The 15106-nt window shown below is 46.6% G+C and overlaps 1 protein-coding gene across 1 annotated transcript in view; it reads right to left on the bottom strand.

Annotated features, from left to right (window-relative positions):
- T265_12663 (hypothetical protein) overlaps positions 1 to 5647 on the bottom strand; it is a gene marked incomplete at both ends in the record, with an annotated part of 29630 nt that extends 23983 nt beyond the window's left edge. Inside the window, 3 exons of the mRNA XM_009164845.1 lie at positions 220 to 372; positions 2638 to 2841; positions 5437 to 5647. Coding sequence (XP_009163109.1) covers positions 220 to 372; positions 2638 to 2841; positions 5437 to 5628 — 549 coding nt within the window. The remainder of the gene's footprint in view (positions 1 to 219; positions 373 to 2637; positions 2842 to 5436) is intronic.
- Positions 5648 to 15106: the final 9459 nt, after the last annotated feature.

Here is a 15106-nt window from a genome sequence, read left to right as displayed (position 1 = left end):
ATATCACCAGAAACTGTCCCCGGAAGGGGAGATGCCCCACAGGTGGAACTCGAAAAAGCAACGCTGACTGCACAATATCCAAAATTTATATGTGAGACTGAAGCTAAGCGACAAACTCTCAAGTTCGTTCATAAATCCGGTGAAAAAAATTAGGTTCTACGCAACAAGGAAAAATGGAAAAGTCGGGAAGGAGCTAATAAAAAACGAAACGAGACTCACTTTGGTAAAACAGTGAAGGCGACCCAGACTTGGATTCCAATCCCGATAGGCTGGATGCTGATCCAACCGAGGCAAGGTGAGAAGCAGAGCTAAATCACGATACTCTGCTTGACTGGAACATTCCGGTTCCAGCTGTTTCAGACAGTCCACAACCTGGGGACAGAGAGCAAAAGGACCAGGGCTAGGCCAATCGATTGAGTGAGCACTTACCAGAAACGATGCAAATTGGTGCAACTGCATCAGAACGAAATACAAATCGAAAAATTGTCGTTAAACAAGATTTCCGGTTTTAGTAGCTGGGATTGGAGCGACCCAATAGCACTGACTGGAGAAAAGAAGTTCATACGATCTACCCCATGCAGTTTACTGACTGTCCCAGATTTGTTTGGACCAGATACAATTCAGCTGGTGGAGCTGGTTAGAAATAGCACCCAAGGAGTGAAGTAGGAAAGCTACGGTCGACAAGGCGTGCTGAATGCGGAAGCCAGAAAGGAGATAAAAGGCTCAGATATAGTATCATGCATCCGAACTAGCGTTCCCAATCCCCGGTCACTCCTCCTGAGTCACCGTAATGAAAGAAACAATGTCTATAATAAAAGTACCGTTAGCAGCGGTGTCTACACTAAGTAACGACACCAGACATCTCTTTTGTTGTGTTCCCGGAAGTCGATCAGCAAGAACACACTTCACTCCAGGGAAATGTGGGTTTACTGATGAGAAAACATGGGTTTTCACGTGCTTCATTAGATGTTCAGATATGTTTGTCCACTAGCTGAGTGGGTGGTCGATCTTTGTTGACAGTAATAACCAAATGCATAGTGGAAACCCAAGTTCACCTTCGGCAACTGGCTGGAGAACTGCTCCCCAAATCCGTACCACTATTGACCCACAATGTTGTCAGCTTGCGAAGCGCGGGTCTCACCTTGGGTTCTATGTAACCTGGAAATCCCGCACTTGCTATCACAAACTACTGGAGCCAGAGTGTCCGTTAAGCTCCTTTGGAGACAGGGATCATTCACTGGGAAGTTGCTGAATGGGAGTGCATTATGGACCATCCAAGAGAGTGACCTCTTTTGGCAATGTTATAACTTGAGGGAGACAACTTTTGTTAGACATCCGACCCCTCCACCGTCTTCTGTCGTCGATGACCGGTAGCAGCTAGCACAAGGTTTGTTGTGGATTATGCTAAGAACGACGGTTATACATGTGGCAAGCTGGGACGTCAGGACATATAGTTCAGCGTTCTCTTCGAAATTATGTGAATATACGGTTCTTTAATACTGTTGGTGCAAGAACTAACAAAGAAGTCGGGACAGACAATGCTCAGTCATGCGCTTATGTTCTTGATTGCGACAATGACGGTGATGATGACGATAATAACAAAGGTTCTGAGGTACACAGATTGGACCTCACCCCTAAGTACATGCTACACTGATTCCGAGGAAGTGATTCAACCCGACCAGTGAGCACGTTATAAAAAATAATTACATTCTATTGTACGCCTACCTTGTCCTTTCACGGAGCTGCGCATCAGTAGGCCTGGGATGGGTAGCTACTTGACCTTGATGATGGTGCAACAATCTTGCAAGTCGGAAGTGTAGCTTTTCAATTCGTTGTTGTGCACCCGCAAAAAAAGTCCTTCTCAGAAAACGAATCCTGTAAACCATCTGCTGCAGCGAAAAGCCGTGTTCACTTCGCATGTGAATCGTATGCAATTGTAGTGATTTACACAGCGCCATCAACTGGCTAGAACCCAGCATGCTTCACAAGTGACTTATTTCAGACCAACACGATGCCTCCTACTACGGAGACAAAATCGCGAAACTACGTTCACTACTAGTCGAAATGGAACCCCTTCCATGACACTCCAAAATAGTAGGAATTTTTGTTTTTGAAACTGTACGTATTATCATCTGATATCCCACTCATTTATGTAGACAAAATAAGCCACACCACACCGAACAGAATCACCATGAAACACCTTGGTGGAATCACAAAAGCACAAAAAGGGAAGTTAACATAGAGTAGCACGGAGAACCAGTATAAAGCTGCACTTGGTCGTTGTCCCGACTCTGATTAAGACCGACAGCAAACTAACAAACTGGAATGAGGCCGAGCCGTATAAAGCTCGTGCTCTTGTTTCGTAAAAGAAGCTAGTGGATAACTAAGAGTCGCTAAGCTGCTGCAAGTTTTCATTTGCGTAGCCTTTGTGTAGTGATTTGATGCTAATACGGAAAGAATACACCGTAAAGAGTCACACAGCGCTCTACAGCCATAAACTCCTAAAATGGCCACTCACGAAGACCCACTTCTCGTCAGTCAAGAAGAGAATCGATGTACATGAACACTGAAAAGTCAATACGATGCTGGAGCTCAGTGGCTGTGTAAACACTGTGACTAAGCAACAAGCAGGCTCACATTCTCAACAGCGTAGTCCGATGAATCACCAGCTTCTGCTGCCGGTGTCCCGCCATTGACAGCGGTGGAAGTGCTGATAGTACCACATCGAAGGCACAACAATTCCAAATATTTGTGCTTCAGTAGTAGGAACCTCGGCTCCCGCAAATCCATCTCAACGGGGGGTCCACGTAAGGGTTCCAAGTAATCCAACGCATCGTCCCACTGAAACGATAAACACTTTAGCTTAGGATAATGTAGAAATAGACGAATTGGTGGGCTTATTGTATTCTGTTGCACTCTACCGACTCAAGAACTCTTAGCAAAATCGAGAGTGGGGCCTGACAATGTAAATACTGCACACATGAGAGGGAGAGGGTACAACCATTACGTACACTATCAGGCGGAAATGCACATAGACCAGTCACCCTCGGCACACCCATTTAAACGGGTTGCAATTCTACCCGGAGATATGAAAACACATTCGGTCGGTCAACCGAAATTAATGCATTGTACGGACATAATGAAGTATGCCCATCATATGATTCGATCGACCGTTCCAATCCAGATTTACGTGTGACGTCGCAACTTGTCACACAACTGAACTTCTCCATTTGAGGTCATTCCGCAGGTAGACACCTAACAAAGGTGGCTTAGAGAAGAATATTCCCATTTGCGTCACCGAGCATGGAAACGGTATTACCTGATCTATTGAGTAGCTGTGCTAACTAAGCTCAAGTGCCCACATATCTAGACAAGCTCTGTTGCTGAATTGAGTTTGTCGTAATCAAACACATTGCACTTTGAACGCCGTCTCTTCGAAATTCCATGCTGCAATATTGCCTGTTGCGAGCGACGGTGTGTGGGTGGAAAGTGCACCATTTTATCATTACAATCATTGCCAAAAACATTCGCCCCACTATGTACTACATGGGGAGGAACAAATCTAGCCACGCTCTTTCACGGAGACACCGTCGTTTGATCATTGGTCTGGTTGCGGAGCTGGACCATTTGATTGCAAACATTCCATCACCAGTCGAGCTGACATCATCAGTGCGAGATTGAGTGGGTCATCTAATCCTGGGCCGCTCAATCATGCACTGATGACGTCACCACGATTGGTGATGAAACGTTCGCAATCCAACTGCCAAGCTCGGCGAACAGACCAACAACAAAGCGGCGCAACCGAGCTGTCGAGCTGACATCATCAGTGTGTTTTCAGGGAGCGCACTGGATGGTAGCGATGGGTTGGTGGTTGTGCTCTCAATAGTGCTGCATGTGTGTTAATATACTTGCTGTTAGCCGGGACCGACCTTCGATCACGATTAGTTGTTCGGTCAGACGTTTCAATTGTTTGCTCTGTTATCCTGTGCCTTGATTGACCGATGACCGAGTGACCTTCGAGCTTGGCCTCCCCTGTTCTCGTACTCTGGTTGGTGCTGGACTGACCTTTATCACTGACCCCTCTGGGTTCTGGCCTGAGACCTTTGTTGGTAACAGTCCAAGAATTTCCTTGCCTCTTGGTTTGTGAATCCGATATTTGGCTCTCTCTGAGTATTTCGGTTGAGATGTTGGTCCTTTGCACATAGTGGTACGTAAATTGGATCCAGTTCGTTGCATTGGTTGATCTTCTTGGACTCGTATCAACAAACGCCACAAGCCAGAACCCAGAGGGGTCAATGATAAAGGTCACTCCAGCACAAACCAGAGTACGAGAGTAGGAGAGGCCAAGGTCGAGGGTCACCAATCAATCAGGACACAGGACAACAGAGCAAACAATTGAACCACCTGGCTGAATAATTAATCGTGATCGAAGGTAAGCCCCGGCTAACAGCAAGTACGTTAACACACACGCAGCTCTATTGAGAGCACAACCACCAACCCATCGCTACGCTCCAGTAAGCTCCCTAAAAACCCACTGATGATGTCATCTCGACTAGTGGTGGAATGTTTGGAAACAGATTGCCCAGCTCGGCAACCAGACCAACGACCATTTATGCTATCTGAGCTACCAACATTCTCCCCTATAGCAACACTGTCGTTTGGTTCTTTCAAAAGCCGTTAGCAAGAATTCGAAAATGCCAGTGTCGCCAGATCCCTTCCTCCATCGCGTGAATACTCAACCGAGGCATCCTTCGGTTAAATTACTGTCCACAGCCCATTTGTTACATGAAGACTGGACTACAGGCCGGTCATGTGGGAACAACCAAGTGAGATGTCAAGCATGTACTGAAACCACACTGCTATTTGGAGTGATGGTCGCCCGCCCACCTCCACAGACTCTCGTTCAGGCGTCGCTTCACAACTGTAAACGGAAATTCCATGCGCGCGTTGACAAGAGCATAAGATGGCTCCTGAAACAACAAAGGCGGGGAGCTTAACTACTCACCTAGCTGCCTCGTTATAACACAGCACGTCCACTCAGGCAGAATTGCCAGAAAAAGCAGTTGATGGGTCTGCGACGAAGATCAGCCGGACAAAAAGTTCACAAGCGAAAGCGAAAGAAAATCACTCCGTCGCTCATCTTTTAATACTCATTCAATCAGTGCTTTGTCTGCCCGTAAAAATGAAGATAAACTTGTCGCAATTAAGCTACGCTGTCAAAGTTGATTTGTATGTAACATTTCTAGCAACTGAAGGAATGAATGAGGACAACACCACATGTTACTCGCCAAGAACGGAAATTTAAACATGTCAGCACTGAGGATCCTCTTCGTTTAACACCACATACTACTGAGTGCCTATGGAGACAAACAAAAAACACGAAAACAAGCAGCCTAGACCTGACACTGTGCAAAATCCAACATAGTAAAAACTCACATGGCCTTCCAAAATCAACTGTCTAAAAAATAAAATGTCTTCGTTGAAGGGACCATTGACTTGACCTGTTTCACGTTCCAGGGACAGCATTGAGATGGCCAACTCGCGTTTCTCCAAAAATTCCAAAATCAGTTTGACGATATCTGCTTCGAAAAGGTCCAGTTGGACCGATTCCCGTAGAGTGGCGGACATACTCTAATTCGTGTCAAAGCTGCAAAGTACGGGATGACAATGATCTGATTAAAAGGCGCCGTGGGAGTATCCGGTGTTTCATGCATGTTCGCTTGAAAACAAGTCCAACGTTTTGTGGACTGGGTCTTCCTTAAGTGAAAGCGGATTACAAGAGAAGGGAAGGTCCATATTAGGCTAGAGAATATGATACGAGTATTTGAATGTCACGGGTTGCGGTGTTCAACACTCAAAGACAAGTGCCGATATATGCGCAGATCAAAGTAGAATTCGGTGGAGAAGTACCGCCCAGCTCTTGCCAGAAGTTAAACGAACAGCCAGACTCAACTTCCTAGTCAGCATGGAAATTCATGGGAAAAGTCATCAGAACTGCTGGACATAGTGGATCTTATTCATGGAAGCCGTCGCAGCTGCCTTCAATAAATTACTCGGCCATTTGTATCTGGTCTGGCCTGCTAATCAAAGGAATCATTCTGGATGAAGCCGCCGCAACGAGCGAGTAGCTCTTTGAAACTACAAGTGTGTCGTTACAAGTGGTCACAAGCTTCCGTGCTGCCTCATGGGACACGGCGAGGAGCCAGGTGGAGCCTCCCACTATAATTCTGTCACCCGTTCTCAAATTGTACAGTTGTTCCAGCTACAAGGGTCCGTACGCAGGAAGCCAACGGTTATTTAGCAGGATCGACAGACGGTACAACTGAGATAAGTTCAATGGTGCGGGTACTCTGATGCACATAGCATTGTCGTCTTATGAGCTGGACGACTAAGATACTTTGGTAATAGAGCCTCCATCGAGCAGTCCTCTCTACGGACTTCAGTAGTAAAAGCATGCTCGTAAGTTTGTGGATCACCCTATTCTAAACTTGAGAACGGTTCCTGGATCCGAGTATCAGTCTGCTTTGAATTAATTGGTCCTACGGAAGCATAAGCGGTACCACAACTGTGCGTGATGGAATCTTCAAGACAATAGCCCACAGAAGTCCATCCAGACCAGAACTTTCTAGGGTCCAGGGCTATTAAAACATTGAACACGTTCTTCCCCTTGCACTGATAAGCGTTCTACGTTTCTTGATTCGCGTTCAGGACGTTCAGGAGGATGTGTAAATCAGAAGTGCGTTTCCAGAAGACAGTGAAGTAAGCCAGCACAACTTCGTATTTTTAAAACTATGAACAATGTATACGAACGTAGTGGGAATCGCCATTGCCATCCAATATTGCCGTCAGGGCCAGTTTCTAAGATATCTCAAGTATCGACTATCCAAGACGACCATCGGTAACAAGATTCTCGGAAATGTCGCTCCAATGTTGCTTTCCGTGGCGAACGAGCGAACGGCTTGCAAACCCACACATTCAACACCGGACGTAAGAGTCGATACAGTTCATTTTTTCAATTCAATCTATCGGCTATAAAGAGTGTACCACAGACACATTGGTTCCAGTTGCTACAGCTTTGATCACCGGAAAGTGGGAGATGGGACATACAACCAAGCCTAGAATGCTTGTTAGTTCGGGAACTGGGTAGCCCCGCACTGAAGACGATAGCTCTGATGCAAGCAGGCCACTGACTGTGCGACTGCAGCACTTCTGTTAGTGCCGTTAACCATTGGTGAGTTGAGTCCCGAGGTCCCCATCTATGGAGGCGGCAGTTGTCCAACTGACAGAGCTTACTAGTTAGTGTTCTCACATATCGTTGCCAGGTCATACAGTATCTCTCGGTCGCTTCCACTCAGCAGAGGGCTGTGCGAAAAAAAGCTCCACGAGGTGGACGGTCTTCTGCCATGCAGAATACATGCCCAACCAGCGCAACCTATGAAGCGTGAATGATTCATCTACCGCGGGAGAGTTCCTTCTTCAGAAGGCCATCTGGCGTACCTCAGACCTCACCAATGTTTCGGAGACATCGAGAGTCAAACAGTGGTATCGTTCGCATGTCCTACGTACGTAGACGCAACGTTATTGATCCATAGAACAGGATGAATCGCACCGCCGCAGTGTAAACTCAACCCCTGACGGAAAAACTGATGTCACGTCGGCGCCATAGGTGTCGAAGGTTAGCAAAAGCCTCCCTGGCCTTCACGCTCAGCTGTAACACCCTTCCGGTGCCTAACTGCCATGCTATACGAAGGAGGCACGAGGGCTGGAATACTGCCAGGTTGCCCAATTCTAGGCAGGGGACAATTCTAGGCAGGGGAAGTCGATATGTAGAGTATGGGTTTGAACCACGGACCTTCCAGTCAGTAAATCTGCGCTCTAACCACTTGAGCCATCCTGTCCCCTGGTCTTCACGAATAATATCGTCTCCAGCTACTCCATTATTCAAATAAATTTATCTACCACGTCTATTGGCTCATCTGAAAGTATGAGGTTTAGGCTTAATCTCGTCCAATCTTGTCACAGCGCTTTAAACCTTGCAGGTGTGAAGCGCATGTCAAGCCATGCGACAGAGTTATGTAAGTTAGATAAAATGGCTTGCATTTTTTTAGCATCTTAACAAATGAGAGTAATATCTCCTAAATACTCAATGTCTGTGAAAGAACATCCCGGGAGCATTTCGACTCCTAGATTTCAGAGCGCATCAAGCAGCGCATCAATAACAAGCTTGAAGAGAAAAGGCGAGAGAGGACAGCTTTGTCTTACATCACTGGATGTGGCGAAGTCAGGAAAAAGCTTCTCGTACACTCGTACGCGCCCACAGGAGTTTGCATACAGAGATCTCATAAGGGATATAAATATGGAGGGGACTCATATGATCGACAGACACCGCCAAAACTTGAGAATCGATAGAGCAAAAGCTGCTTTTAGATCAAGAAGAGCAACCAACGAGGGATGTTTGAAGGAGTGGCGCTGTTTAAGAACTTGCCCCAAGACGAAAATATGGTCGATGAACCCTCGGCCAAGGTGAAACCCAGCTTGATTCTCACGAATCTGTCTCTCCCGACAATCGATCATCTGCACAAAGAAATGTGAGAGAGCATCTTAGATGCGACGGACACTAGACTAATGCCACCATGGTTTCCGCATGACGTTCTTGTGCCCTTTTTGAAAACTGGGATGACGATCAAGGGGCTCCACGCGACTGGTTTTCTGATTTCGATCCAAATCTTCTGGAGTATATTCATTAGGAATTCACTACCTTCTTTGAAGAGTGCGAGGTACAGAAAATCCAGACCAGGTGCCTTATCGCTCTTCGTTTACTGGCCTTCCCCCACATAGTCCATTCGTATCAATCTTGACACGGTTATCGAAGAAAGGCTGTTCTGGTTATATCGTTGTGTTGTCAACGGAAGTAACCAAATAATCGGAGCCGATGTTATTTGAATAGCAACTCAGGCCAAGTGATGCCCGAGCAACAACAGCAGACCTCTTCATTCGAACTACCGTCTTCAAGCACTGACGTCCCTTTAAGTACCAAAAGTTATAAAGCTTTGTCCAAAATGCGCACCGAAAAGGCTCCGTAATAAGGTAAGAAATACTCTTTACTTATTTATTATTTTTAAGGGGTCCAAAGATTGGTTTTCAGATTCATAATTTCTCTGCGTCACTTCCGAATTGGAGGTCAACATATGCTGGTGTGTAAGGTTGGTGAGGTGTTGGAAACACTGGGTCCATGAAGAACGTATCTGGCCAGTATGGAGAATTTTTTCGGATGCAATGCCAGAGTAGACTAAGCATTTAACTGTTTTCCGAAGACTCACAGGATACGAAATAGCTTTGTAGCTTTCATTCTGGTCCCCAGTAGCAATTTCAAGTGTTCCGCGAGACGTGGTTGCCAGGCTTTGGAGCGTGCAACAATTTGGTGCGTTCGACAACCTCACCTTAACCGAGTTTGACTAATACGCGGCACTATGAGATCCAGTCCTCCTGACGCGTATAGATAGGGGGACTATCGCAGATAGCAACGGCTACGCGCGCCCACTGTGCATTGATGTCGTGGAGCACAGGAAAACTCGGGCTTTTCACAGAGGGTGTCAGACTGAGACTGAAGCTTATCCGAGCGCCCGAGAAGAATGGTAACATACATCACTGCACGACACGTGTAATGGCATTTTGATGAAGGGTTTTCAGTCCTTCTCGTATGACAGTGTGATACGATTCTATTTTATTGCCTGCTTCTGTTCTCCTGGAAGAACTGTTGGGCCATCCGGATCGTGAAAGGTTGTAATCATCCTGGTGAACGCTATGTAATGTATCTAGATTTGATGAAGTCGTTGTCAAGCGATTACGGTCGATGAGTCTAACGAACCTGCTTCACGGACCCTATGGTGGCTAGGGAAGTATTGGCTAGAGAGCGGATTACGTTGACCTAATATTCAAACTGCGTTAGGTGCTAGAAAGAGGCCATATGCACTAGATACTCATAATTTTATTAGTTCCGGATTTCCAAGGCCTATTTGACGCAGTTCCGTTTAAACGGACTGTTCTCCGTAATACGCTTGCTCAGAAAGGAATATCCCGGAAGTTCGTGAATATTATATACGAAGAGATGGAAGTAACGCCAAAGGGTATTCAGAATCTCGGTGTTAGTGCAGTTTCTGATGAAACCTTGTTGGTCTGGAATATAGAGACATCGTTTTCATCTTTGAAAAGGCGCAAATATTTTCGGATGAACTGAAAAATTTGCACCTAAAAGCGTAGGATAAGGAGCCTTGACAAGCAGCCACTGAATACCATTTGAAATCCATGAAGCACTTGAATTTTGGGAGCGTCTTACGCATCTCGGAAGTCGCAGAGGTTTCGACTGTAGTGTGACAGATGACACCAGCTCACTATCACAAAAGCCTCAAGTCTCCTTTACTAAGTTGAGAAACTTAACGCAGCAAATCACAGAATCTTGAAGAACGTGTGTATAGGGACCTTCTGGTCAGTGAACTCGCGACCTAACTACTTGGTCCTTCTCGCCCCATCCATGTCATCATCGACAGCATGACATCAGTGTTCAAGCATGAGTTTATTTGTGTATGTGCAGTTCATGGTTGTACGTGGGCTGAGATACTGCCAAAGCGCCCACACCTAGACCGAAGGACGGTTAGGGTCCTCAACCAAAGCCTTTGGCTCAGAAGCCTAACCACAAGGCAGCGGCGTATGGCAGGAAATGCAAATGCATTACCATTTCTACAAGTCACTACATGTTCCAACCCCCAACCTGGAGGGCCAGGAGACTGTGTTCGTCAGACCTCTAACCACCGACCAACCTTGTATGAGAGACACTGAGTGTCGCGGGACACTCCCCAGTATAGCTCAATGGATCGCTGAGGTGCGCTAACCGTCACACCACGGTGAGGTCGTCTCTTCGTGACGTGTGTGCATGACAAGAGACGTTGCACGATATGGATGCTAATAAATATCAGTGAATTTGTTGTCAGTTTCTATCCAGGTGGTCCAAATGAGTGTCCGGAGGTGGGGGCACCTCCGAACGGTCATGGCAGGCTAGCGCCAAATCCATTCCCCATCCACTTGTTCCACACTCTCGCACTTCCCACTGATCGAAACTGTTGCAGCTGGAAACAACGTATCCGTGGTAACGGTTTATAGTTAACAAATTGATTAATTGTGGAGATGAGTAACATACACGTGATGAGGGAGTCTTGGTGCACGATTGCCATTTGCACTAAGGCAACATCTGTCAGGACCACAAACTTTTGGTATGTTTCACCCCGAGGTACTCGTCCTGACAGACGACAGTTATAACGCGATTTAGTTGACTGGTAAGGGCATTTATGCTTAATTTCGAAGTCATGGGCCGACCGCCTCTGGGTCGTAAACATTTGATACATAGCTGAATGAAAAGGACTCAGCGAGGCAAACGGCGTCTGGCATACAAAGTAAATGGTCAGCGTGGAGTGTGACCCGTGGCGTGCCTCACCAATTTACGACCATACCTGCGTAATGTTGCGAAGGTCCAGATGGGCGAACAGACTTCGAATATATGTACGTAGTTGCCCCGCCTCTGATTCATAAAGTGGGGCAGACCAAAACATAGTAATGACGTTTAGTCTTGGCAGAACAGTTGATATCGCCACAAATGTCGGATTTTGTCAACGCTGTTCTGGTCTTCCTATTAGAGAAGTTATTTCTCTCTTCTCTAGTCAGTCGGGACTTGCGCAGCTGCTGGGTGGAGTGATAAAAAATAAATGCTCAGCAGTGACACCCCTCGGGTGCCAAGCTACAAAACCTGAAGCACGATGGCCAAAGCACTGCCAGGATGCTCAACCACAGACACGAACGCCCGGGTTGAGTTCGGAACATGTCCTACAGTCAGTGCGTTAGCGCCTGTACCACCGTCTTGTACACATGAGCGAAACCCGTGTTTCGAACCTTGTTATCTCGTTCCACCCACTGCGGTACATTGGTAGGCAGCTTGAGACAGTTCTTTACGGAAATTAAGGAAAATTGACACGACTGTGTTCGCAGTTACCACATCTCCCACAAGGTCAAAATATAGACTCCGTGATTGGACGAGCAGCTCCGGGCTGAAACACGCGATCCTCATTGGCTCACATTCAAACAAATCAGAGTTTGGCCTCGTATTGCCCGCGACCGGCTCAAGACACATCGGTCCGGTCGACGTCAAGTGCCGGCGGCTAGACGCACAACCAAAATTTCTCTAGAACCGTGGTTCGAAGGAGGAAAACTTTAACATAAAGTTTCAACATTTGATGGTAATTTTTCGGGCGTATGAGATCTTCCCAAACGGCCGCAGTTTTGTTGAAAGTTGTTTAAATCTACTCAATCCCCACGATATTCAAGGCCTGCGATATTCATATTTTAAATGGCTGCTATGGCTGAGCACGTGAATGCGGAGGATGATTTTCTTGAGAATTCAGCTCGTCAAAGTTTTTTCTCATTTGATGCATGTCAAATCGCTTTGAAAGGGTACCAGGCGAAACATTAAATCGCTTTAAAGGGTACCAGGCGAAACATTTCGTTGTTTTCGTCCGTATAAACTCCAAAAAGAGGAGCAATTCGCTAGTTTTGTATGAAAAAGCCCTCTACCGTATAAGCAGACATCCCTGCAGACGAAGCAGAAGCCGTGGAATTCGTCGCACCTAGTAAGTTAATGGTTGACTGTGTATACGTTGTAGCACACGTCGTACTGATTGTCCGGCAAGGTTCCACGTTCGCCGGTACCATGACTGCTTGAGGGTTACTTCCTACTACCTGGAGCACAACCATCCACGCAGCAAGTTTATTTTTGACAGGCTCCCCATCAACCGGCGACTGACAAATGATGAATTAAAGGAGTGTTCTACCCTTTTGAAATACGGTGCTCCGTCATCGGAAATTCGGCAGTACGTCGCCGACCACTTTGGAAAGGTACTCACTATCAAGGATGTGCGTAACTATCGCGTCAAGTGTCGACCCCCATTGTTAAGTAGGTCGTTGGTTACCTTTTAGTCGGTTTCTTAGATGACATGTCATCCATCATAGCCAAGTTTCAAGAGTGCGGTCGCGTGCTGCTGGTGGAATCGGAGGGTGGCAGATATAGTCACCTGTGCTTTTCTCGAACGCAGCAGATAGCACTCTTTAGACGTTTCCCGGACGTTGTAAACGTTGATGCTACACACGGTACTAACCGTCTTGGGTAAATAAATTTCGAGCCACTGACGTTCGCTGTTAAGTTACAAGCTTTATACATTCCTTGTGACAGATGGCATGGGGATCGGTCGACCCGTAATGTATGCCTTTGTCGAAAGCGAGCATTTTGCGCCATTGCGCAAGCTGTTCAGCTTGTTCAAGGATATGATGGGTGGACAATATGCAGTCAAAACGTTCGTCATGGACAAAATGACTTCACAGATGCGGGCTGCCAAAGCTGTATTTGGCTGCGACGTAATGCTGTGCTATTTTCACGCACGGCAAGCCATCCGGAAGCACGTATGTTTCATAGCTTTGGTGTAACTTTTGCAGACAATTTCCAACCACAGTCGACACATATTCCACCGCATGGCCCGCTTTGATAATGCAGCTGAGTAAGTGACTGTGCACCAAACACTAATCCCGTAGATTTCGCCACGATTTGCAAATCTTGAGGCGAACAGATCCTAGTTTTGTCTCTTATTTGACTGCCCACTGGCTCCATATCACTCGAAAGTGGGCCATTCATGCACAACGTGGGTTGGTACATTTTGGGAATGTGACCAACAACCGCCTGGAGAACGCCAACGGGCGTTTGAAGAGGCGCGTGCATCACTCAGATAGCCTAGAGCATGCCGTTCTGAAGGTCGCTCATCACAGCGAATGGCTAATGCGGGAATATGAAATGCACACCACTTATTGTTGTGACCGTCGAGAAATTCGGGAGGGAGATATCTACGTTCTACGTGTGGTTTCCCGGATGACGACATACGCCGCTAATCAGGTTCTCAGGCACATTGGAATATGCACGCCAAATCTGATATACAAGCAGACAGATCGCTTCAAGGTGAGAAGCTCGTTGTTAGTAACAGTCAGTTTATGGTACAAACCCCCAAATGTTCTCAGACAGTCAACACTTCGGCCGAAACCTGCACGTACATATTTTACTAATCAATGTGGCTACCTTGTGCACACATATTTTCAGTATTCAGAGGTCACTCGTTCACATGCGGTAAGTTGCTCGATCGAATATGCAGGGGCTAGGTCAATTTCGAATCCATCAAAGGTGGCTTGCCGGATATAACCGACCGGAAGGGGGTACCTTTATCTATGGTTCCAAAGCCAGATCCATCACCAATAGAGCATTTGCACAGGCAGCTTGATCGGTTGGTTGGCAAAATGAATCTTCTGGAACCGCGTAAGGCTGTTGGGTGCATGAGGCGTCTGATTGTCCAAAGCCAGCTGATGTTGTGTCAAAATGCAATTAGTGCACAGGACAATCAGCCTCTGGTGTTAGGTGGCAACTACAACCAACCACGGCGGCGTTCGACGTCAAACGACGCTGTTTCCTGTGGTCACTGTGACCAGCCAACTGACCCTGCTGATTGGTGGTGTCAACGTGATCGACTTCCATATCACCGCTATTGCTGCGGTAGTGAGCCCTGCCCGCTGTGTGGAGAAAATCTTCAGGCGCCTCCACCAAGTGGGTGCACATGTATAATTTAAACTATTCCCATTAGTTGCCGGTCAGTCTACCTACCGTTCAGCTAAAAGAGCTTGCTTTGATGTTGATCTTGATCGGTCCATGGAGGACAAGCCGAGTGTGCCCCGTAAGACAGTCGCAATCAAACTGTTTTGTCCAATTTCGGAGTTGATGGAGACCGGTAATTTGAGGCCTAATTTTTTAGCATACGCTTTGCAGACCTCGCTTTCGAATCCCGTGATGACGAGGAATTCGTGTGATTGTAACTCGAAGGCCTCAAATGCCGATTCAATGAACCCATGGCAATCCGCAACGACTATACATTTATCCCTCATCACGGTAATGGGAATTATGAACCACTAGGTAAGCAAACAAATAAAATTCCATTACATCCAGATGCTTAAGTGCTGTTCCAGAAGGTTA

The sequence above is a fragment of the Opisthorchis viverrini genome (genome assembly GCF_000715545.1).
Source record: "Opisthorchis viverrini unplaced genomic scaffold opera_v5_9, whole genome shotgun sequence".
NCBI lineage: Eukaryota > Metazoa > Platyhelminthes > Trematoda > Opisthorchiida > Opisthorchiidae > Opisthorchis > Opisthorchis viverrini.
Note: the sequence above shows the minus strand (reverse complement) of the source record. Positions and strands in the feature narration are given on the sequence as shown.